The 25,004-nt window shown below is 38.0% G+C and overlaps 3 protein-coding genes across 5 annotated transcripts in view; 1 reads left to right on the forward strand and 2 right to left on the reverse strand.

Annotated features, from left to right (window-relative positions):
• The window catches only part of LOC134823127 (glutaminase liver isoform, mitochondrial-like), a 112,286-nt gene that overhangs the window by 46,141 nt on the left and 41,141 nt on the right, over positions 1-25,004 (forward strand). The gene's annotated exons all lie outside the window — the stretch shown is intronic.
• Positions 5,534-11,591, reverse strand: LOC134823410 (uncharacterized). Of its 2 annotated transcripts, XM_063834865.1 has the most exons (7): positions 11,306-11,591; positions 10,784-10,828; positions 10,475-10,561; positions 10,228-10,293; positions 9,933-10,070; positions 9,546-9,629; positions 5,534-9,252 (listed from the first exon to the last, which is right to left on the reverse strand). In XM_063834865.1, the coding sequence occupies exons 1-7, from the start codon at positions 11,361-11,363 to the stop codon at positions 5,915-5,917; spliced, it is 3,816 nt and encodes a 1,271-aa protein (XP_063690935.1). In that variant the 5' UTR covers positions 11,364-11,591; the 3' UTR covers positions 5,534-5,914. The 2 variants fall into 2 exon arrangements, with proteins under 2 accessions (XP_063690935.1, XP_063690936.1); XM_063834866.1 differs by lacking the exon at positions 10,475-10,561.
• Positions 12,929-15,125, reverse strand: LOC134823778 (trace amine-associated receptor 1-like). Its single transcript, XM_063835338.1, has 5 exons — positions 14,962-15,125; positions 14,712-14,796; positions 14,475-14,539; positions 14,157-14,348; positions 12,929-14,023 (listed from the first exon to the last, which is right to left on the reverse strand). The coding sequence occupies exons 1-5, from the start codon at positions 15,118-15,120 to the stop codon at positions 13,187-13,189; spliced, it is 1,338 nt and encodes a 445-aa protein (XP_063691408.1). The 5' UTR covers positions 15,121-15,125; the 3' UTR covers positions 12,929-13,186.

The following is a 25,004-nucleotide window of genomic DNA, read 5'->3' on the forward strand; positions in this document are numbered from 1 at the left end:
CCTGTCAAAACATTATACAGCATTTGTAAATTGGACAAATGTTTCGGAGGTACACCTACATAATGTAAGAATAGTCTCACCAAACCTTATAGGGAAACCAATCAAGATAATCAATTATATTGGCAATAATGAAGTGCCATACGATTTCTTTAAGTTTAATACTTTAATAATAATACCATAAAAAATACATTTAATGAGATAAGTAATAGATTCAATAAAACAATTGATGAATTATTAATTCCTATGTTTGACCAATGGCAATACTGAATACAGCGACCATAATTACATGTTCATAAAAAATATTCATACTATAATTGTGGCAATATCAGCTGTTAGTATATGGCTTTTGATCATATCATGTTACATATGACATAAATTTCTGTGCATACGTCTATGTAACAATTGTGGACATCGTAACATATACTATTATTTATTTCAATCTTGCAAAAAAAAAGATAAATCTATTCTAATAGATCAAACATTAACGAAAACGTTAATAAGAAAGGTAAATTAACCATACATGATTCTAGTAGCGACATTGATAAAGTAAATCAATCATATTATCGGACCAAAGCGTTTTAATATAAAACTTTTTTCAGAGCGGAACAATAGAGGACATAAACATAACCTGTGCGTCAAAAACGGACAAAGCGGAAAGTAACATTCCAGATTTCCAGAAAGCCACAGTGCTACGATCGGTAAAAAAAGATTTCAAAATTATTTTAATGATCATGTTATTGTTAATAAATTGAAGAAAAGGCGGGAAGGATGTAATTACAATAGCATCCATGAAATTAATCACGAATTTTTACCAAAACATAAAGGTACGTTGACTGAGGTAGGCTCGAAATCGGAAAAATAAACAAAAAACCGGGGACTTGAGAGGAGGAGTGGGGGTGAGCATATCCCGGATCAGAACTCTGAATAAGGTAAAGTTAACAGGGGAAGAAGGAGGGGCAACTTCCACAGGTTATGACATAAATTATCAAGAACATGTATGAGAAGTCTTGAAATAGTGATAAGTAGGGGGATATAACAGAGTAAGTTAAAGGTAAAACTTACGTAATAATCATGTACCAAGTTGCCCTAAAATTAAATATGGCACATAAAGTAATCCTTAGTAAAGGTAATATAAAATCAAGATAGAGGCCATATTTGATAGAATAGTTGTACTTACAGAGAACAGTTCATGAGGGTCTCGCCTTCGTAGCAGCGGAAGGAGGTGGGCCACCCCAGGGAAAACAGGGAGAGGAGGTATAAAAACATGATGAGTATTTAGTCGAAAGGAGGTTGAAATATTGTTATAATGGAAATGAGAAATTTAGAAATAGGATGGCTAGATAAGTAAGAGATAAGGACATTGATAATAACAGATTAAAAGATTAGTAGTGTATAAAATAGGAAGGATCAAATATTATAACTTAAGTAGCTCAGAATGAACCAAGTGAAATGCAACGTGGCGCGGAGAGACAGACGAGTGATAATGGGGAAGGAAAGAGTGGAGTCGGAGACGGATAGCAGTTCTGGAGGTTACGTTACCTTGAGCACTATAGCAACCGCAATCAGTCCCCTAGCAACCGAGGTAAATTTAGGTTATTTTTTAATCTTATCGACCAAATGAAAGACCAATATTATCTGGAAATAATATTTTATTTGATGTGTGATATTTTAAATATTGAGAAGATATGAATACAATAATATTATCATAACAAAAACTGTCTTAATAGTAGCTATAGCACTATAAACTTATAAACAGTCCGTAACACCAAAGATAACAGCTCATTATGATAGTTGATTACTTCTGACACCTTCGCTAATTCACTCCTATGAGCCGCGCTTTTATTCTGACAAACCAGTGGTCTGAACTCGGGTATATTATCCCGGAGGAGGGGGAGAGAGTCTAACTGCAGTACTTTCATATAGCATACTACTTATAGTTATATATCTTTATTCATATTTTAATTAATTATCTCTGATTTTAGAATTTTCAATCAACAAATTTATCAGTTGATAATAATATTTCAGATTTCCGATATTTCCACGGAGTTGTTTATTCAGGGCCTAGGGAGGAATTCATCCGAATCCTGAATTAAGAGGCTAGCACTGAGAGTAGGCAGCAAAGGGGGTATACTTCAGTATTACGGAAGAAGAGAGAGTTGCAGTAGAGAGATAAAGAGAGTGCCAATAGGACGGAGAGAAAGAACAGGATTGAGTTCCACATACAAAATCGGGCGGGAAAATTGCAATGCAGCGGAGAACTTCCACACAATTTTGTGCGGAGGATATGTTGTATAGTCATTTTGGCATTGAATGAATGAACTATAGTGGATTTGGGCCTAATATAAGGACGGTCAGCGAGGGCTGGAAGTGTTATGTAGTTTAAGGGTCTATATTATAGTGCTCCGAAGTAAACGAGAGCTACGAACAAAACAGACGATGGACCTGGTACATTGTACCAATGGTAACAATTATGGGGTTAATGATGATAGGATATTAGTGCGTGTGGAAAGCGCTTCCTGAGGGATGTAGAGTAAAAAGTAAAGGACTGTGCGAAGTGAGACACCCCCACAATTTGAGGGGGTAGGGTTTGAGGAACTGCAAACCCCTCCCGAAAGTCAGGGAGATGTAACACCAACAGAACTAAAAGGGAGAGGAATGATGACTCCTCCAGTTAAACCTAATTTTGAGAAGCCAATAGGAGCAAGTACACCAAAACCATCGGCTCTAATAGCGGATCTAAGAAGAGTGGAAGGAGAAATGAGAGAGAAATGTGTGAGTTTGAAAGATAGGATAGAAGACATGGACATAGACTTAAAAAGTTTAGGTGACCGTTTAGTCCAGGGAGTGAGGCAGGGGGAGGTTAGAAGGTCAGAAAGAAATAAAAATAAAATAGTAAATTATAAAACAGAAAGAAATCCCAAGGGGCCGTAAGTAAAGGGTGAAGGGATGAAAAGTACATTGGGAATATTAATGAAGTTAAATCAGCAGAATGATGATGTGGGAAGAAAAAATGTGCTGGCTGCTGATTGGTGTGGTGGTGATGGTGGTATTGGCTAGATGGATGGAAAAGAAAGGGACTACGGACAACTTTAAATTGCAGCAATCTATTCTAATCGCAGCAGCATACATTTACTATTACTATCATGATTGTACTATAGACTGAAAAGCTATCAGATCAATTTTTGGCGTTTTTAACCACGTACTTGTAATGTTTTTAATTATTTAATATCCTAACTTATAAATTTTTATTCAGAACGAATTAACAAATAATATCTGATAATTTATTCGACAGTTTAGTCTGATATTGATATTGATATTGACTATATTGATATTGTTATTATTAAATGAAGCTTACTCCAGACGTACATAATATTACTTCTTTTAACAAAGGGACTTGGATACTGGAGTATAAACGATCAAGTTAGCATACATTTCTAACCAACATGAATTCTGGGGACAAACAAAAGGGAGGAAGATCAAACAGAAGAACAAGAGAGGACCGAGACAAAGGAGAATGGAAGTATGTGGGGAGATATAGAGGAAGAGACAGAGAGGGAAAGGGAAGAAAGGGAACAAGCAGAAAGGAAGAAAGATATAGAGGAAGCGACTACAGAATGGGATAGGTTGGACAAAGAACACAAGGATCGAGTAGCGGAAATGGAAAAGGAGCAAAAAAAGGAGAAGGAGGAATGGAAGGAGGAGGTGACGGAGGAGCAGAGGAGGAAGCAAGATACGCTATGCTTTAGGTGTCACGGAAGAGGGCATTGGGCGACGGAGTGCACTAGTGAAAGGAAATGCTACAATTGCGGCCCGGCAGAGTCGGGCGTACAATAGTTCTTAGTTTTACATCGTTGATAGATATATACATTGTATATATGTTCTAATCTTAGAATCTTGATCAATGTTGTATTTATATTCTTAATTTAATGTTTTTATTAATGTCAGTATTTGACCAGTATTTGACCAGTATTTGACCAGTATTTGACCAGTATTTGACCAGTATTTGACCAGTATTAGACCAGTATTTGACCAGTATCAGACCAGTATTTGACCAGTATTTGACCAGTATTTGACCAGTATTTGACCAGTATTTGACCAGTATTAGACCAGTATTTGACCAGTATTTTAGGGCAGATTTTAGCGTACGGTATTTATAATTGAGGGGGAGGACACGTACAGGGCAGACACTCGTTTATAATTGTACGCTAAAACATATTTAGAGAGTCACCAGTATGAAAAGATTAAGGGAGAATTAAGCGAGTATTCAAAAGTGGAAGTGAAGGAAGCAAAACATTACAAGACGGTTAACCCATTAGGGACGATAGGGTCGTTTTTATGACCCACCTTTTCTAGAGGAAAAACCAAATTACTAAACGCTATAACGAATCTATAGCATATATGCTCAAAATTTATTGGGCTACATATAATGAAACCCAATAAATTTTGAGTATATGTGCTATAGATTCGTTATAGCGTTTAGTAATTTGGTATTTCATCTAGAAAAGGTGGGTCATAAAAACGACCCTATCGTCCCTAATGGGTTAAGCAGCTATAACATCCGCTGAAGAAAGATAACTCTTGCTGGTTAATTTATATATCTCTATTTTTTAAAAGTCGATACAGAAATCGATTAATGGCTTGTTCATCGTACTTAAAATACAATTTAATACAGTGCTCTACTTGTTCCAATCTGAATTACGCAGTCAAAACGGGATATTAAAGTACCTTGAATTGTTAGTCATGAAGTTCTCGTTTACCGTCATCCGTTTACCGTCACTTCCTCTTATGTTAAATTATTATTTCAGCAATTATTTCTGTTTCGGTTGTTTGTACGGGAGTTAAATTTTAAGTGATTTTGTTTTAAATTTTCATGATTCTTGAATCTCGAATTTTACTTACTCTAGATATGTTATTCATTCATGTATAGTCGAGACGATGGTGTTAGTGCCATCTCCGACAACTTTACGTTTAATTCCGTTTAATTCCGTTTAATTCCGTTTAATTCCGTGTACAAAGTATCTGTCTTCCGCCAAACATGCATCAAGTAACACGAAATGCACGATGAAATGTACGATACAAAATGTACGATACAAAATGCACGATAAAATGCACGATAAAATGCACGATAAAATGCACGATAAAATGCACGATAAAATGCACGATAAAATGCAGAAAATGTCACCAAAAGAAGTGGACACGTTTAACAACAAAGAGAGAGGGGGAGAGAGGGGGGGGGAGATGGTAGAAATTGTGTTGACTAGGGGTCAACAAGTTACGGATTTGTTTTCAATTTTCCAGCCATGTGATCGGGGAGGATTTCATAACATTAAGTTTAACACTGCTATGTTGATTATTTGGCCGTTTTTATTCACAACACCGCACTATACTGCAGCTGTAAAACTAAAGGTGGTTGCTATCATTATATTACCCGCCCAAATTTGTTAAAACTTAAAAGTCTTGTGGAAGGGCCCTGAGGAAATAAAAGTAGTGTCATTCCGCATTGAATGTATTTGTAATTAAACACGGGTTTTAACGTAAATAATAGAAATAATTACAGTTCTCTAAAAAATACTCAATATTATTATAATATAGAGACTGGAAAGTGGAACTCCTTACCTAGATTAACAGTGCACAAAGCTAAATAAAAGGAAAGTTACAAAACACTAAAAAAAATTCAACCACTCAACATTTAAAAAATTCGACTAAAAAATAATGTTCTTAGCCGGATATTACAAAATTAAGAAATACGCCCAGAAAATTATTGTCATGATATGTGGAAGTATATTGGCATAAAGGTCATTTAATCTGAAATCTGCTTCTTAATTTCGATTGGGCTGGGAAGCAAAGCATCGTGATCAAATTTATAGATCCTGTATGTATTTCCGTCAGTGTCTCTTTATATAGGTTTATGAGCTCAAATTTGAATGGTTTCCATTCCAATCTTTTCTTCTGCTTTAGTGTCTTCTTCGGCCAATCCTGTGTCTTTTGTCGAATCTTTTCCTTTTGGACTACCCATAATAAACTGCCACTTCCTCTGCAGGTACCCCTGCACTGTGCTGTCGTGAATGAGCGGGTTTATAACGGAGTTGAGCGGCAACACTATCATAGCAAACGTTATATACCAGCCACCAGCATCAATCAGAAGTAGGTTGTGCAGTGTGCATACCACAATTAAGGGAATCCAGCACAGGAAATCTGTTGAGATGAGCACGGCGATCCTCTTCTGTAGCGTCCTGCTCTGCTTTTCTTGATCAAATTCATGATCTTGATCTCTTTCAACAGAAGATGGCTTGTCTTTTATGATCATCAAGATGTAGAGAACAGCGATTGTAACGAAGCAGAGAAAGTTGACGAGAAGCATCAACCATATCATTTCGTTTCCTTGTCCATGTGTGACGTCTCCTTCTAGAGAATCCCGGCTCCTTTTAGAGTCAACACTAGGAACAAGGTATTTGTGCAGGCACAGGCCATTATTTCCGTAGAAATTCACATTCTTCCTAGATAAATCTCCATAAGTTCGACTGAACATACCATCAACCAAGCTACCAATTTCATCCCATGTAAGGTCGAGGGTAATGTTTGCTGAGTCATAATAAGCCTGGAGCATTTTGATGTGTTTCCCCTTGTTAGGGAAGCCAATAAAAACTTTGTAAGCAGGGTCGTAGTAGATGCCTTGGACAAAGTAATCTTTCAGAGAAGGTACTAAAGGCATCAAAGCCACTATGAATGATCCGGCAATGATGGCGATCATCGTTGGAAGCATCTTCAGAATTGTTTGTTTGTTTATTCTCTTTGCTATGCTCATAGAAGGGCTGAACAGGGCAACAAATCTCACAATGGTCAAAGCTGTCATGGAAAAGAGGGATAGCTGCAACCCTACCGTGCTTATAACACCCAAAGTGGAGCAAGTGGAACTTGTCAACCACTCAGCCTGGTGTCTACAGTAACTACTTCCAAAGACTATGCTGTCATAGACAGACAGCCATATCAAATATACTCCCACAAGGAAGTCTCCTATGCTTATCAAACTAAGGAGAACCTTGCTGTGAAGTATAAGAAGACTTGTTGAGTGGGAGTCTCTGAGGGAAAGTGCGGCTTTTACCAAAGCGAAAGTATTGAAGAGAATTGCGAAGATACCCATGAGCCAGCAAACACATTTCAGGACCCAGCTTCCTAGTATTTCTCTAGTACCACAGTGTTCATTACACTCGTCAGAGAGGTCGTAACAATCATGTATACCGTCACATGTTTGTGATACAGATACCAACTGTTTCTGTAACGACCCCACTGTATTTTCACAGGTCATATGGTTCGTGCAATTTATTTCGTCAGAAAAGTCTCCACAATCATCAACAAGATCACAAACCTGTCTAAACTCGATACATTTGGTATTAGCGCACTGGAAATAATCCTGTCCGTACTGTCCTTCCTCTAGATCTTTAGTCACAAAAGTCAAGTAAGAGTTGTTGGCCAGGGTGTACATTCTCCCGGGGTACTGGTCTGGACACGAATCGTGAATCAGACGATTGTTTTCAAGTGGGCAAGACGACTCGAGACAGAGGTTCATACAACTCAAAATTACATAAGCTTCTCCGAAGACATTTCTGCAATCAACTTTTGCTGGAGGTACTCGAACTGTCATTCTTGCAGCTCCAAACACAGCACCAGAGGGTTTGACGAACTCCCTAACAACACATGACTCACTCTGTGAGAGATCAATAGACTGGCATAAATCTCTCACTGCACCCTGATGCAATACAGTTGTGTTAACGAGTGGCAGTGCTATAGCAATCTGGCAAACTGAGGTTTCAACTCTACAAGACTCAATACCATCGCAAAGGTGGTCAAGTTGAACGAATGGGGTTGCTTCTCCAGGACAGAGAAACACATTTTCGCAAAGCTCTTCATTTCCAGTCTTTACTCGTAGTGTTCCGTCAGTTCTGTTGCCACAAAATGTCCATTTCTCTGGATCTTCATCCAACCCATCAATACAATCCACCTCGAAATCGAGTATCCAGGCAACAGGGTAGGGCAATGCACGTGCTATACCAAAGGAGCGTTTGCAGTGGTGATCTGCAGTCATCGTGTTGCACATGTCATTATACTCATCACTGCCATCAGGACAGTCAGCAACCCCATCACACATCCTGTGTTTGTGCACCTTGCAAGGTACTGAATCTGACGGTGAGACGCACACATTTTCTAAGCCATTGTCACATACACGAACCGGTAGATTTCCATCAGGGTCGTTGTCTCGGCATACCACATACTTGGAAACACTAGACGGCAACCCGTTGACATGGCAATAACCTCCTACTCTCTCAATATCCGTGCAGTTTGTCTGATCCATATAGTCGAGACAATACGGATGGTTACCTTTTCCGTCAAGCACAGTGCATCTCGTGTAGTTTAATATAGGGACTATGGTGTAATCATCCATCTGGGATACACGTCCGTAGTGGTAGCAAGAAGACAGAGTGGTGTCTGTTACATTACAGTCTTGTTCGTCCTCCAAGAAATCACAGATGGGGAATCCATCACACACTGCACGAGCAGGCACATACATTTGTCTCTCGGACACAGCACAGAAGATCCCATATCTGTAACCATTACAGTCACCCTCATCTTTACAGTACCATTGGTCACAGTGATCATCACAGTGTTTTGAGGAGGTTGTTTCAATGGCGGCGGTGGTGGGGTCAGCGTCTGTTGATGAGATGGGACATTCTCTAGAACCGCAATCTTTATCACACTTTACAAAACTGCTAGTTGTCTCATTGCCTGATATGTCGTTCTGACAAAAGTAACCTCCGCACATCACGTCTGTGTTAGTTGTCCCCGTGTTAAAACCACATGCCTGATATGAGTAGGGGTCGTTTTCACAAACAAGGGACACATTTCGGAGAGTATAACTGGCGGAGCCGCTATCGTACTCAAGGTAGCTGTTATAGCTCACATTAGAATGCGCACACTTGAAGTAGTACCAGTTTTCTGCTTCATTTCCAGTGCACACGTTTTTAAGGAACCCTCCAATGGCTGTCACAGTACACGAATCCCCTGATTGTTGTATATCTCTGACGACTCTGTAGTCGATGCAGTAGGGACAGCAACACTGGTCATCTCTCCTCCCGCACCAACCCCAAGCATCACAGCAGGGGGTCTGACTGTCTGGATCACACTCTGCTTCTCGCCCATCTGGTTGGAGGTGTCCCTCTCCACACCTGCCATCCTTTCTCCATCTCTTCAACTCTCCTGAAATACATTATGTTTATTCAACGGAACTGAAGTCAGCAAATGCTTCGTTTTTAAATGTGGCGTAATAAACGCGGAAGTTTAAATTAGAATGTCTTCTAATTGTAGCATAAGAACAGTTTATAATTGCGGACAAAACTCTTCTGAGCACTTTTGCGGGAATAATTTCACAACGCTTTAGAGTTCCTTCATAACATTTCGAAAACTAAAACACGATAAGAGAAGGGGGTGTCCTAGTTCAGAAGAACCATTGTATGGTGAGGCGACCATGAATATTTACTGCTGAAACCTACCTGATGGTGTTGTGACTTGAAGGTTATGATCCTCAGTTACTGGATCAGTAGCAGAGATCGTTAAAGGAATACTTTTGTGCTCATCTGAAGAAATTAGTTATAAATAAGATTTCACCTAATTTTGACATGACAAGTTGTCATAACAAGTTGTCATGACAAGTTACCATGACAAGTTACCATGACAAGTTTTTATGACAAGTTGACATGACAAGTTGACATGACATATGACGTTGTTCAGCCTCTAAACTCTATAGCTCTATAGCAAAAAGGGTCCCTCAAAGTACTAAGTGAAAACTCCCTGGAGATTGTGGCTTAATAAAACATCAAAGTGCTATGTAATCAACCATTAAGAGTCCCGAAAGTTTATTTTTAAGCAGCATTACTCACTAGGAAAGTCTTTCCCTGAATCCTCGTTTTTCACTGTTGGTACATCTACAGCAGGAAATGTGATCCTTAGATTGTCTTTTATCGGCGTTAGCCCAGTTGTAGCTGCAGAAAATTTATTCCATGTTGGACCTTCGGATTCTGAGGAAAGATATAATTTTTTAATAATATATAATGGACGACGTGGCTCTATCTACACCAAGGATAAAATTTCAGGTGATTGTGTTTAAACGAATTTAAAAATGTTTTGCTCTAGAAATACCAAAGCTTGTTTTGCGTCTTAAGAAAAATTACTCACCAGGATATGTAATCCATGAAGGTTCATTTCCTGCAGAGAATTTATTCCATGTTGGACGTTCTGATCCTGAGAAAAGGTTCCATTAATTAATAATACATGTCGTAGTTCTATCTCGATAGAAAATGGTTCACCACAACCAAGCCAAAAGCCTTCGCTTATTGTGGCTGAATGACAAATAAAAGGACGATATATCGATGTTTTATTTAAGATCTTGAGTTTATTATGTTTTTAAAGAAACATTGCTTACTAGGGTAAGTCATTCCAAAATCATCTTTTTTCGCCGTTGGTGCAAGTGTACCAGCAAAAAACTTATCCCAAGTTGGAGCTTCAGATGCTGAAAAAAAAGGAAAAATGTTTCTATCATGACGTCTACAATATGGAATGTTATATATTGATATACTGATGGGATACTGCAAAGGAAATGTTGAGTAGAGTGACCATATAGAAATTTCATATTATGTAACCAAGTATAAGCTAATTGAGTTTGTTTACTGACTTTACCCGTTACCGTTGATATCAGTAAAATATGTATTCGAATTTAAGTAAAGTGACTCACCTTTTTTTGTTGTTGATGTTGTAAAACTAAAACTGACTGTAACTCCTGACAATAAATAAGTTTCGTAAAAATCAGAAAAAAATGTATTATTGATACATGGGTTCTTTTGCGATAGTGTAAACGCGACAGCTAGCGCTATCTAGCGCTAATTAGCGCTGGATAGCGTTGGCCAGCGCTAGCTGATGAGTAATATCGCAAATATATTGCGCTGGCTAGCGCTGGTTATATAAACTAGCTAACTGTTACGTTACGATTTTTAGCGATACGGATAGGTAGCGCTAACTAGCGCTAGTTATCGAATGGTTTGAGGCGATAGTTTGAGGCGATAGCTATCGCAAACTATCAGGTTCGACAATGTCGCATAGCTGACGGCAACATAGCGCTGGTTGGCGCTATCTATCACGTTTACACTATCGCAAAAGAACCGATACATGAACATCTTAATAAAATTTAATTTTAACAAGACTGAATTAAATCCCAAACTACTATTCTAAGAAGAGTACAAAAGATAAATTGCTCAACCTATAATCAGAAATAAAATCTGCAGCACCAATGTAATCCGTCGTCTCGTTAAGCCCATGGCCTGAGATGCTTCTATGAATTAATTTCTTTAACACTTCGCATACCCTTTTTAATTAACAAGTGAGCAAGTGAAGAAGTGCAGTGCTAATCATATGATAAGCGTTGAAATGTACGGTCAAAACAACTCTATATAAACCCTATAAAAACATATAAAACGAGCAGCAAGGCGAATTACTCCGGCAGGAACAGATAAAGAAAAAAAATCGTAAAATGAAAATCACGTAGAAATTGTTTGCAAAAAATAACAGGGCCAGCAAAAGTTCTAACTAGCAATAAATCTACAAGGAATCAAATGGAAACTGTAAAACAGTAAACGGGTGTTTATATTTAACTTTTAATATTAGATGTGCGACATTGCTGCTTAGTAGAAGCTGTAAGACCAAGAAATAATGAAGACTGAAGAAATAATGAAGACTGAAGCCTTGTAGGTAAAGATAACGGTGACTTAGTTACCGATTACTGTTGCTATTACTATGGCTGTCAAGTGTCACTATCAAAGTATCAAGTATAAATCCAGCTTACGGCTGAGAATTGCCGCCAGCCGTAGTCCTGAAGTCTGATTCTTTCTGTCATCGTGATTAAAGATCAGGAAAAGGAAAATGTCATTTAAAATGATATGGCATTACTTGGCAGATTTCTGCATCATATATATTTTTATTTCGGCAAAAACTCCGACTGTTTCATGAGAGATTTATTTAAACTTAAAGATTTAAAAGCTTCACTTTGCGGAGCTTCTGAAATTTTATTTTTAACACACGTATTGACACTGTCGAAATTTCATATTAGAGTATCAGTCAGATCATGCCCATATTAATATTTCGACTGCAATTATTTTTACCGGTAGTAGGTGCGGTCGCTGAAGTACTGGATTTCAAATTATTAACGATTTCAGCACCATGGCCTGCGGTGAATCCGTACATGCTACCTACCTACTTATGTCATATATGTCGAGCTTCGATTTCGCTAAGATTTAACAGGGCCATCACATTGTGTGACCACCCCACCGAGAGGAGATCTCTCTGTCAATCCTACAGCAAAGCAGCGAGTTTGAGTTCTGAGGAGTGTAGCCCCTGATGGGCGATGTATCCGGAAAGGATGATTTTGGAGAATTTTTCCTTTATAGCTGCAGTTGCACTGACAGCTTTGCCCACAATATAGCCTAGAATGATTTCAAGTCTATACTAAGAAAATGTATTACCGGTAGTACCGGTACATTTTGGCGATTTTCCATTTTCAAAGCCTTCCCTGGATTTTGATTTCCAGTACCTCAATTAAATCTCAAGCAATTCGTAGTTAACTGACTAATTGGTTACTGGATACTTGGATATTAAGTCAGTCAAAACTGTTCAATTTCCGTCGTGGAAATTTTATCTCCAATAGCCACAAGACTTTTCAAAACAACGCTCTGAAATTCTTGCCGCAGACAGTGATCGTTATTGTTTCGCGAATTAAATTGAGATCCGTTTGATAATAAATGATGATAGTTTTTGTCTATAATTAGTCACATAAGTCATAAAGCGATAAACATTTTTTGATTTCAAACTCAAATTTTATACACTATATAACAACAGCAATTAAATTTAAAACTTTAAAAGTATAACATATTATATCGGTGGAATACTAATTGATGAAATATTTAAATAAACGAAATTAACGCTATGCAATATTCTACACACTGTGTAATCTATTTAGTAAGTTACCTTACTTATATCTTTATATTCGACACACATTATCTAAGTGTTTTGTCCCTGATAACCTTAAAGCATATAATGGAGATTCAATGTTCTTATCAAGACCTATTCCTGTGTTCACAATGCTGACCTACAAAGCACTCTCATCTTTTGAGCCTCTCCAAGTAACAGACTCACTGCGAGAGTTTAAACTGCTGTCATTAACTGACAAACTCCCGTTACCCTCTGCAAAGTTATTCTCAATAACAAGGGACGCTCCATTTCCAACTACCTCCTCCTCCCTATCCCCCTCCTCTACCACCACATGCATGTTCTTAATCTCCGACTTTCTGAGCGGGGTGGGGGTAAGAGACATCAGTGACACTGCTGTGCTGGACCTCTGGATGATGGCCCGACTACCCGACCTAGAGTACAATCCCTGGTTGTTATCAACCATGCTCTGTTCCGTTATCCTTCGTCTTGTTGAAGCAGCTGCACTGTTGTTCGTAGCATACGCCCCTGTTTTACGTACTATAAGTCGCTTGAGATGGGCCCTGAACATGGGGTTGTTATACACATAGATTATAGGGTTAACGGCCGTGTTGAGTAACCATAAACAGGTGGACGCTAGTTGGACTCTCTTGGGAATCGCGTCTGGTAGTCGGATTCTGACCACGATTATAATGATGGTCAGGGAGATGGAGACAAGGTAAATCCCAACTATCATTGAAACTGTTTGTAGAGCTTTGTTAGGTCCCTTCATCTGAGTACCCCCTCCTCCCTTTATTTGGTGGCGACTGCTCATTGTCCGGGAGGGTTCAGCTTTAGTCATGGCAAAGAACATCATCCAGACGTAGAGGAGTACAGTGAGAAGAACAGGACCGAACGCGTAGAAAATGAGGGATATCTGCAGGATGACTTTCCAGGGTCCGGAACTGGCTACTTCGATATTATCGCAGTGGAATTCTTCAGAGATGTATCCGTATATCTGAGTGTATAAGTTAGAAAGCAGTTTTAAAATTATATTATAAAGCTACTTATCATATGAATTGCCGATGCTAAGACATTTTCAAACTACCCAGTTCTCAGAAAATCAGACTTGCTGTAAAAACAGCACTCACTTGAGTTGTAGCGACGGTTCTAATAATAGAAGGGATCAACCCCAGGAAATAAGTGGACCCCACTATGATATACACTTTCTTTGTAGTTATCATTCTCTGCTGCTTGAAGGGGAACCGTATAACCAGAGTTCGATGGGCACTGATTAGGAAAATGAAGAGGATTTCCAGTACTCCCAGGTAGGTTTCAAAGAACTGAAAATTAAGTTGTGAGGAGGTGTAGGAAGATTGTACTTGTCTAATAGAAAATCAGTCGTCACTTATAGTATCAATCGTAAAACCGTTCTTGCTCACCGCTATCACTAGTTAGAATATACTCACAGCATCAAGAAAGCAGTAAGCTGATCCAAACACCCATGTTCTGGACATTGAACATACCAGCATTGCTGAAATGTGTTGTTGGAAACTATTATATACCAAAATTAGTTAATGTAATTCCATAACTTATAGCATAACTGCATAATTTCTTCAGAAATGATTTTCTAAATTTATAGAGTCGGCGGGGTCCAATGGGTCAACTATAACGGGTTATAATTAAGATAACCGAGCAGAACTAACGTAAAGTAACGAAGACGTTGAACATGAGGTCAACAAAGGCGACGTTTATCAGCAGGACACTTCCTTTACTATCTTTAGTAACATTCTGAAGATTATCATTATCATCAACTTATACATTTCATCATTTATCAGGGTACCACACAAAGTGCAACTACTTTCCTATCAGATACTATGATATCACTACATAAAAATATAAGGATTCTAATTTAAATTATTTAATTACTAATTGAAACAGTCAATAATCTCCAACCTTGAGGTCTTTAGAGAGAATGAGCACGAAAGCGTTGCCGATGGTAGAGACAAGGAACATGACCAGGAGCCACACAAACACCACCCCTCTCTCCCACCACGTCAGGTCGGGGAAGTACTCCTCAAAAGAAGTCGTGTTTACTAGCGAGCCGTTTATCATCGCGCTTATCTGAGTATTGAAATTAGAAGTGAGTAACCAGGTAACCAGGTAACCACGTAACCAGGTAACCAGGTAACCATGTAACCAGGTAACCAGGTAACCAGGTAACCATGTAACCAGGTAATCAGGTAACCAGGTAACCAGGTAACCAGGTATCCCGCTTATCTGAGTATTGAAATTAGAAGATAATAGAATATTGAACGTCTTTAAGTTTCTGTTTTGAATTATAATTCATTGAATGTCTTAAAAGATGTCAACTAATATATATTGTGGGGTGTGATACAAATCACCAAGTAAACGACAAGATGTGATAAAAACTATTGAATATCATGCTGGGTCTGCAGGCTCCATATTGAAGTATAAAGTTTAAAACTAGTTAAAAGATTTCACAATTAATGAGCGAAATACCAAGTTTAAAATTATCATAACAACATTAATCGAGTAAATAAAACACCTCTGGCCACCACCCCAGGCTGTAGTTAAAATATATAATTGACTTTCTCGTCTCAAACAGTCAGCGGGAAACAATGTAAACAAGTTACGAGGAGTGACGTGTACCTACAACTCTACAATCTTCATGAGGTTATAACGAAGGTGTGTAGACAACAGACAAGTAGGACTTTTTAGTTTATCCTGATTGTTCATATAAACTAGCAGATCTCGCGTAAGGCCGATCGTGAGTTTGAAACGATTTTATTAGTTTGGAGGAGCATCACGGCTCTCGACAGTCAAAGTACAAATACCTCAAGGTGCACATGTCCGTATTATTTCCATTTTTGTTATCACATTTGCCTAGTTTCATTTCGTATTTGTACTTTGACTGTCGAGAGCCGTGATGCTCTTCCAAACTAACAAAATCATATAAACTAGACAATCTACAATCTATATGCACACACATTTTTAAAATGTGAAGGTCTTGTGAAGAACCTTGGGGAATCGTCATGTTTTTGTAAGCTCTGCAATCTGCATATGCCTCTCACTTAAACCTAAATTATAATTCGAAAGATTATCTTTGTCTGTACGTATGTCTGTACGACCGCCCACGTGCAAATCAGATAACAAAAAATTAAAACCTTATTCTTATAAAATGTTGGTACCAAAAAGTACGTGGTACTAGTCGTACTTTTCAATTTACGTATTTAATACGTATTTTATACATACTTCTCATTTAAGTTATCGTGTCGTCTTCAAATTCATGGGTCTACTTCTTTTGTTGAATAGCTCAATGACCCAGGTTATTACTCATGACAAATATTATCAAATGATCATTTCTTTAACTGGAAGAGAGCCGAACGCAGCCGAGATTTGACAAATTCCGTTTGATTCCTATCTAATAACCATTAGAGCTCAGCCTCCTTTAGCAAGAGCTAAAAGTACATTGAAGTACTGTGAAGTTCTTTTATTAAGATTTGGTAGAAAATATCGTAGAAAATATCGTAGAAAATATTTGAAATATTTCGTCATTCATTTGGACTATTTTCTAATGTTTAGTGTATAGGTCACTACTGCTCAGTACAGTTCCTCTGTATTGACTCAATTTAGACTATTTTAGGCATCAGACCGGCCAATATTCATTTGTTTAAATTAAGTTAAACTTAAATGAGTACGAGAAATATACAACGTTATACGACAACGGACAAATATAGTGAAATGAGTTAGTTCTTAACATTAATTATTTACCAAGAACGTCTTGTTAAATAATTTGGTTCCAAAGACAAAATCATCTGGGCCACCTTCTAGTGACCTTCTGTAGTACTACTAGAGACTAGAGTACTACTAGAGTAGTAGAGTACTACTATACAGCTAGCTTACTAGGGGTTAATGTCCTTGTAGGTGCTAACCAGGTGTGGGTAAATTATATGATTCCTATTGATCTGAGGTCGACTATACCTAACTGATATAATTAGTAATAATAGTTGTAGCACGAGTATGTTGAATTGAATCGAATAATTTCGATTAAAGATGTAAAAAGAGGAGAGGTAAGGGTACTTAGTTTGAAAAGAGGAGAGGTAAGGGTACTCAGTTTGAAAAGAGGAGAGCTAAGGGTACTCAGTTTGAAAAGAGGAGAGGTAAGGTACTCAGTTTGAAAAGAGGAGAGCTAAGGGTACTCAGTTTGAAAAGAGGAGAGGTAAGGGTACTCAGTTTGAAAAGAGGAGAGGTAAGGGTACTCAGTTTGAAAAGAGGAGAGGTAAGGGTACTCAGTTTGAAAAGAGGAGAGGTAAGGGTACTCAGTTTGAAAAGAGGAGAGGTAAGGGTACTCAGTTTGAAAAGAGGAGAGGTAAGGGTACTCAGTTTGAAAAGAGGAGAGGTAAGGGTACTCAGTTTGAAAAGAGGAGAGGTAAGGGTACTCAGTTTGAAAAGAGGAGAGCTAAGGGTACTCAGTTTGAAAAGAGGAGAGCTAAGGGTACTCAGTTTGAAAAGAGGAGAGCTAAGGGTACTCAGTTTGAAAAGAGGAGAGGTAAGGGTACTCAGTTTGAAAAGAGGAGAGGTAAGGGTACTAAGTTTGAAAAGAGGAGAGGTAAGGGTACTCAGTTTGAAAAGAGGAGAGGTAAGGTACTCAGTTTGAAAAGAGCTGAGAGGTAAGGGTACTCAGTTTGAAAAGAGCTGAGAGGTAAGGGTACTCAGTTTGAAAAGAGGAGAGGTAAGGGTACTCAGTTTGAAAAGAGGAGAGGTAAGGGTACTCAGTTTGAGCTCCACCTTGAATCAGTCAACTCTAACTGTAAAACTACTATTAGCATATAGCATGAATTAATGTTACTGCGATATTGTTAGATTATAATATAGATGTGGATACTGGCGGGGAGGTGATCATTGTTTGTTTACATTAATAGGGAACACATGTTCAGGAGGCTGAGGAGGTGATCATTGTTTGTTTACATTTTAGGTGGAACACATGTTCAGGAGGCTGAGGAGGTGTTACATATTTTGTATTATAGAAGGTTTGTAACACTTGTAACGCCTTCTTGTTACCCCCCTTTGAGGACCCCGAATTATTTTCTGAACGAAAGCTCAAAAATAACCGAGAAATCGACCTTCTTATTAACTCATTTTGATGACCGTTTCTAACCTAAAATTGCACGAAAAATCGATTTAGCTAGGTTTCAAAACCTATAAACACTTCCTTATCCCTCAAAATCGATGTTTTATAGTTTAGAATGCAAGCAACAAGCAACATATATTTTGATCCTTCGGTTCTACAGCTCTTGACCTAGGGCTGAAACCGAAAGATCGAGGCAATCCTAACCTTAACTGATCGAACTTGAGCGAAGAGCAGAGTACGACAAAACACAGCAGGTAAGCATCTCATTTTTGTGACTGTTCCTCACCTGTACAACGTTGCACGAGAAATCGATTAAAGTTGGTTTTACAGCCCAATAACGCTTCCTTTTTCCTCAAAATTGTTGTGTTACTCAAACAAAGAACATGTTGATTCTGCAACGAAAGAACAAGGAGATCGTCTCATTAACAACTCAAACAGGTTCTATCACAATTTTCAGAGCAGAGCACGATATAGCAAAAGTCAAAAGAAACACAATAAAGGTATATAACAATCATAATAACAACTGAATTATATTTATTCGGACAACGGGCAGCCCTGATGTGCTCCGCGTCCGTGATTTCGACCAATTGTATTAAAGGTGTTCTGTCACGTGACGCTGATCCGTCCAATCACAACAGGAAGAGTGAGCAGAGGGACATTATATCGTATGTTTACATTTCTTATCTGTATTTGACCCTTTGTTCACATTGTTATCTCTGCCACAGGTTGGCAATTTCAAGGTGCTCTTATCTGCAGACTGCACCTCGGTACACACGCCATGATTACGTCATACAGAACTAGAAATTGTGTGAACCGTGATCATTACAATGTAACCGTGCCCAGTGCCCATGTACAATGCTAACTGTTGGGGGGGGGGGGGGGGGGTGGGTTGGGGGTTGTTTACGATAGTCAAACAATCTTGATAGTGTATCAAGGTCTCTCCTCCAACTGACTGCTGTGCTTATCTTCCAGTCAGGAACAGAATAATAGTTAGAAATCGGGTTTGTGTTAGGGTTAGGGTCATTCTGGGTGGTTAAGGTTTCAGAGCCAGCTAGAAAACGTGTTGAAACGTCACGTAACAGTCTATTTGTGTGTAGAGTGATTAATCATCGTCCGGTTAGTTAAGAATAAGCGGAATAAAAAGCGAATTAAATTTCAGGAGTTACACTAAACATCCCAGCGGGGATGTGGGGCCAGACTCAGTTCACGCCGGAAGAAGTAGCAGCCAGCAGGAAAGTCAGCATCGCCCGCATCCACGTGGAACGCTCTATTGGCTATCTGAAGCGGTACAAGATTTTGGGAAACAAAGTTGTGGCGAAGATGTTGCCTTATCTGAGCGACATCGCATTCGTGTGTGCCCACAATTTGAACCCTGTTTTTTTAAGGGAGGTGGACAACGATTTTTTAAAAATGACCAGGGCTACTTGAATAAATAAAAAATTATGTTATTATTCTGTTCCTGACTGGACGATAAGCACCACAGTCAGTTGGAGGTATATTTTATTTAAACCTGCTAACTGCAGGTATATTTTATTTAAACCTGCTAACTGCAGGTATATTTTATTTAAACCTGCTAACTGCAGGTATATTTTATTTAAACCTGCTAACATTTCTTGTCAGAGAATTCGTGTCCTAGTTTTTATTGTCAAACACTTACCGTCCAAGTTAAGTTAGGGAGCACTCATGGGTATATTCCTTTGGTTCCAGTTGGTGTAAACTTAAAGCACAGTTCATCATTTGAAATTCCACTGAGTTGATAATCGCGACCACATATTACAGCAAACTGTACATATTACAGCAAACTGTACTTATCTCCGCAGTTCAGCCGAGACATACTATAACTAAAAAATCATGTTATTATTCTGTTCCTGACTGGACGATAAGCACAGCAGTCAGTTGGAGGAGAGACCTTGATACACTATCAAGATTGTTTGACTATCGTAAACAACCCCCAACCCACCCCCCCCCCCCCCACCCCAACAGTTAGCATTGTACATGGGCACTGGGCACGGTTACATTGTAATGATCACGGTTCACACAATTTCTAGTTCTGTATGACGTAATCATGGCGTGTATACCGAGGTGCAGTCTGCAGATAAGAGCACCTTGAAATTGCCAACCTGTGGCAGAGATAACAATGTGAACAAAGGGTCAAATACAGATAAGAAATGTAAACATACGATATAATGTCCCTCTGCTCACTCTTCCTGTTGTGATTGGACGGATCAGCGTCACGTGACAGAACACCTTTAATACAATTGGTCGAAATCACGGACGCGGAGCACATCAGGGCTGCCCGTTGTCCGAATAAATATAATTCAGTTGTTATTATGATTGTTATATACCTTTATTGTGTTTCTTTTGACTTTTGCTATATCGTGCTCTGCTCTGAAAATTGTGATAGAACCTGTTTGAGTTGTTAATGAGACGATCTCCTTGTTCTTTCGTTGCAGAATCAACATGTTCTTTGTTTGAGTAACACAACAATTTTGAGGAAAAAGGAAGCGTTATTGGGCTGTAAAACCAATTTTAATCGATTTCTCGTGCAACGTTGTACAGGTGAGGAACAGTCACAAAAATGAGTTGCTTACCTGCTGTGTTTTGTCGTACTCTGCTCTTCGCTCAAGTTCGATCAGTTAAGGTTAGGATTGCCTCGATCTTTCGGTTTCAGCCCTAGGTCAAGAGCTGTAGAACCGAAGGATCAAAATATATATTGCTTGTTGCTTGCATTCTAAACTATAAAACATCGATTTTGAGGGATAAGGAAGTGTTTATAGGTTCTGAAACCTAGCTAAATCGATTTTTCGTGCAATTTTAGGTTAGAAACGGTCATCAAAATGAGTTAATAAGAAGGTCGATTTCTCGGTTATTTTTGAGCTTTCGTTCAGAAAATAATTCGGGGTCCTCAAAGGGGGGTAACAAGAAGGCGTTACATGTGTTACAAGCCTTCTATATATGTAACACCTCCTCAGCCTCCTGAACATGTGTTCCACCTAAAATGTAAACAAACAATGATCACCTCCTCAGCCTCCTGAACATGTGTTCCCTATTAATGTAAACAAACAATGATCACCTCCCCGCCAGTATCCACATCTATTATCTAATAACGTTTTTATAAAGAACACTATTAATATAAGACTATTTGACTAAAGGTATGCAATACTATTACTAAAGGCCTCAGGAACCACTTATCACTCAACCTAATACTTACGATGATAATGATAAGATAACACATTGTGATGATAGTGTTCTAATTATAAATAATTCAATCATGCAAATATTAATATAAAACTAATGGTAGATCATGATCATTTAGCAATTTGTATGCAGCATATAACTACTTAACTACCTTTAAAAATGAACACCTCTGAAATTTAAAAGTTGGAATAATTTTGAAACGATTAAAAATATTTACAATGTATCAAACGGACGCTGATTGTCTTTTCCTTTAAAGAATCCTTCGCAAAGAATCTATTTCTTTAAAAACTAAAATAACAATTAAAACGTACTTTAGCTGCAAATGTATCACGGCCCCACCTTGCCCGATAATTTAATTTAAGTAGACTGCAAGATGTAATGGTGCACCACAGCCGATACCAATGACTTGACGGTAATTATAATTACACGAAACCAGAGTGTCGTGAAACACTTTAAAAGATTAATAATAAGGTGCGGCTGCTCTGACTACGCGAGGTAAAGCACAATATTACGGTCATTAACCTCTTAATCCGTTTTACCTGATCAGAACGATCGAAAAAATATGGACAAGGTTAATGATTAGTATTTATTTTATGGTTACCTGGGGACCCCAGGCTATTAATATTATGTTCATAAACATAATAGAGATTCGGCGGAATGACAGGCTGAGCGCCGCCCAGTAAATTTGATGGCTGATGTAATATTACCCAATCACATGAGGTAACAGTAAGGTCCCAAAACATCGATTACAACAACTATACGTTCTATGGTTAACCTCCAAGGTCTAGATGGTTACAATAAGGTTAAGGAGTACATGGTTAGGAGTAAGACGGATGAGTCATGAGTGGTTGAAAGGATGGTTAAACACAAACAACAGCTCAAATCAATGAAATCAATTGTTCAAATCACTCCTCAATTAGAGCCTGAATAATTTGTTGCTGTAATATCTACGCACAGAGGTGCCAACATGATAACATGCTGTAAATGACAAATACCAATTCGCAGGTGCTCAGATACTGCAAGTGACAGAGTAACAACATTAAAGTTAAGCATGTTTTGCTGCTACTACAAACATGACCTGTCACTGCTAGTGCTACCATAGTACCATTTACGATATAAACCATAATACAACTTGTCACCAATGACCATGAAAAATTAAAAACGATTCACATGTGCTCGGAATATTACAAAACAATACGTAGCAGATAGATGATCTTTGTTTTTCTTAAATCGAACTAACTTTTGATGCAATTGTCATCGCAATTAAGCCATTTTTGTATTTTACAAGGCAATCCAAAAATGCAACAACGTCAAAAAAGCATGATTGCGATGATGTTTATTTTGGAAATCAGCCATTCATGGGACAAAAATATCATCCATAACTGTGCTAATTAAGAACAGCGATGCGTTTGCAATTATAGCATCATAGTTACGCTTCTGAAAAGCAGATTTAATTATAGTGAAGCTGGTGTGACGTTCTAAATCTGATCCCAATTTGATAAATTGCTATTTGTTCAACAATCAACATTGTACCAAATTTAGCACCAAATATAACTAAATATTCATCTAATGAATCGAATGTTTCGTTTGTTCTTATGATTATATGAACCAAAATTAGGTATGAAAATTATGAAGCTGCACTCTGCAATAAAACTAAAAATGATCAACAAAGAAAAAGACAGCATTTGCAGCTCCATCATTCCTTAATCTCTTAATGTCCATCTTTTCCCAGCTGTACCCCGAGGCTAATTCTAAAGCACTGATCTAATGCTTTGTTAACACATGTTATTGCCTCCTTATGAAGTTATGAATATTAGCATAGCAGATCACATTAGCACTGCAGCTTTTCTGGATAATGATTAATAATTGTGATGCTCCATGATGTAATTGATGCGTTATATTCGTTCAAATAACAGAGTTTTACGAAATAACGAGTTGCGACGAGACTGATATCAAAACTAAAATTCCCTCTAACTGTTGCATGTTCCTAAGTTCCCTTAATATATAACTACCACCTTCCTAAAAGTGTCTTTAAGTTACCACCGTGTGACAATATAATTGCTGTATTACTGACAGATGTGATGATTTATGATATAATGTACGGAGTGAGATGACTGAAGCACCACCACTGTCTACCAATTATCATTTGACGGAGGGATAAATTGTCGATCAGTTGACATAAGGATCAGTTAATAAGATGAAAAACTAAGTTTATATAATCCATGGCGCTAAGAGAGGAGTGTTTGAGAATACTATGAACAGGAATCTCCCAATTCAGAATAGTGATGAATGTAGCTCTCTCCGAATGGCAGCATGAGAGATGTTGCAGACTCTAGAGTCCAGTTAGAAATAATATCGCAAGAATGAACATCGTTACCGAAGGAAAGTGGAGACTCAAGGCTAGCTGTTCACCACGTCGAGGATAAAAAAGTACGACGATTCTAAATTGAAAATGTTGTTGATTAATATCCCAAAATAGTATATGAAATCACGGATGAATAATCAGCACAGAGCGTCAGCTTGTAACACATATCGATTAGGAGAGATTTTCTTATCAGTTTATTAAAATTATTGCATGCAGCTCCTCCTAAAGTTATTTAAAGGTTACAAAAACATCACACATAAAACACCCCTTAAAAAAGATTATTGTATTTTCTCTGAAAGGAGGTAACTTGTAAGTTACGAAACTCACAAAACCCCGGTTACAGAATACAGCTTTACAGTAACTATAAGACAGATGAACACCCGTGATAATGTTACACCGTATCTGGCGCCTACCCGCCACCACTAAAATCATAATCAGGTAATTACTAATTAGTGCTCAACCTCAGTCTGTGAAAGATAGAGAATTTCTTTATTCTCTGATAATTTGTGTTCTGTCATTGGCCCTTAATACTAGTATCCCCTATATTATTGGCTTCCAGTGTTGCGACCGCTATATTGTTGGCTTTCGTGGTATTACCCACAATCATGCTTATCTATCAAAAGATGGTTACTCAGATTGGAAATTCTGTACCTTGATCATAATAGGTACACCACACGCCATGACCAGGACGCAATGACGAAAATCTTCTAATGGATCGGCAAATTGGAATGACAAAAGAATTGTATTAATGAGAATTAGGGGACCGGCATGCTATTATTCAAACTCGCTTATCATGACAGCTCCTTCAATACATGAGCCCCTTTATAATATTGGATAATATTCCTTGAAAATTTAGATCTGTTTATGCATCAGCAGCTCGTCAGCAGTATAACGACAATGAATTATGATATGAAATTACAATTAACGATGAGGATATGTGCCGACTATTCTAATAATTAAATTATAATGTCATCAGTAACTGTAAGAGGGCAAAAAAATAGTTGATACTGATAGTATCTGCTTTCATCATAATTGTGAAAAAAGGAAATACGTTCTGTTTGTACCATGATCCGATGAAGTATTGAAGCTAAAAACTGTCCGAGTATCTGATACCCCTATCATTGATCCTTGCACTATTTCCATAGAATTGACTCAAAAGGTAGGCTTATTCAAATTTAAAAATAAACACCGGTTCAGTATTTACTATTTACAAACTAGCAGCGGTATACTCACTGTTTGTTAACAAACAATGCTAATTTAATGCTAATTGTGGCGGCTAAT

Source organism: Bolinopsis microptera, chromosome 11 (assembly GCF_026151205.1).
Source record: "Bolinopsis microptera isolate Bmic1 chromosome 11, MBARI_Bmic_1.0, whole genome shotgun sequence".
Classification (NCBI taxonomy): domain Eukaryota; kingdom Metazoa; phylum Ctenophora; class Tentaculata; order Lobata; family Bolinopsidae; genus Bolinopsis; species Bolinopsis microptera.

Coding starts and splice junctions, on each gene's coding strand:
- LOC134823778 (XM_063835338.1), bottom strand. CDS start 15,120: ATGATAAACGGCTCGCTAGTAAACACGACTTCTTTTGAGGAGTACTTC. Junction 14,797..14,961: donor TTCTCTCTAAAGACCTCAAG/GTTGGAGATTAT, acceptor GATAATCTTCAG/AATGTTACTAAAGATAGTAA. Junction 14,349..14,474: donor CTTACTGCTTTCTTGATGCT/GTGAGTATATTC, acceptor CTTAATTTTCAG/TTCTTTGAAACCTACCTGGG.
- LOC134823410 (XM_063834865.1), bottom strand. CDS start 11,363: ATGGGCTTAACGAGACGACGGATTACATTGGTGCTGCAGATTTTATTT. Junction 10,829..11,305: donor GATTTTATTTCTGATTATAG/GTTGAGCAATTT, acceptor ATTTATTGTCAG/GAGTTACAGTCAGTTTTAGT. Junction 9,253..9,545: donor TCAAGTCACAACACCATCAG/GTAGGTTTCAGC, acceptor AATGTATTTCAG/GAGAGTTGAAGAGATGGAGA.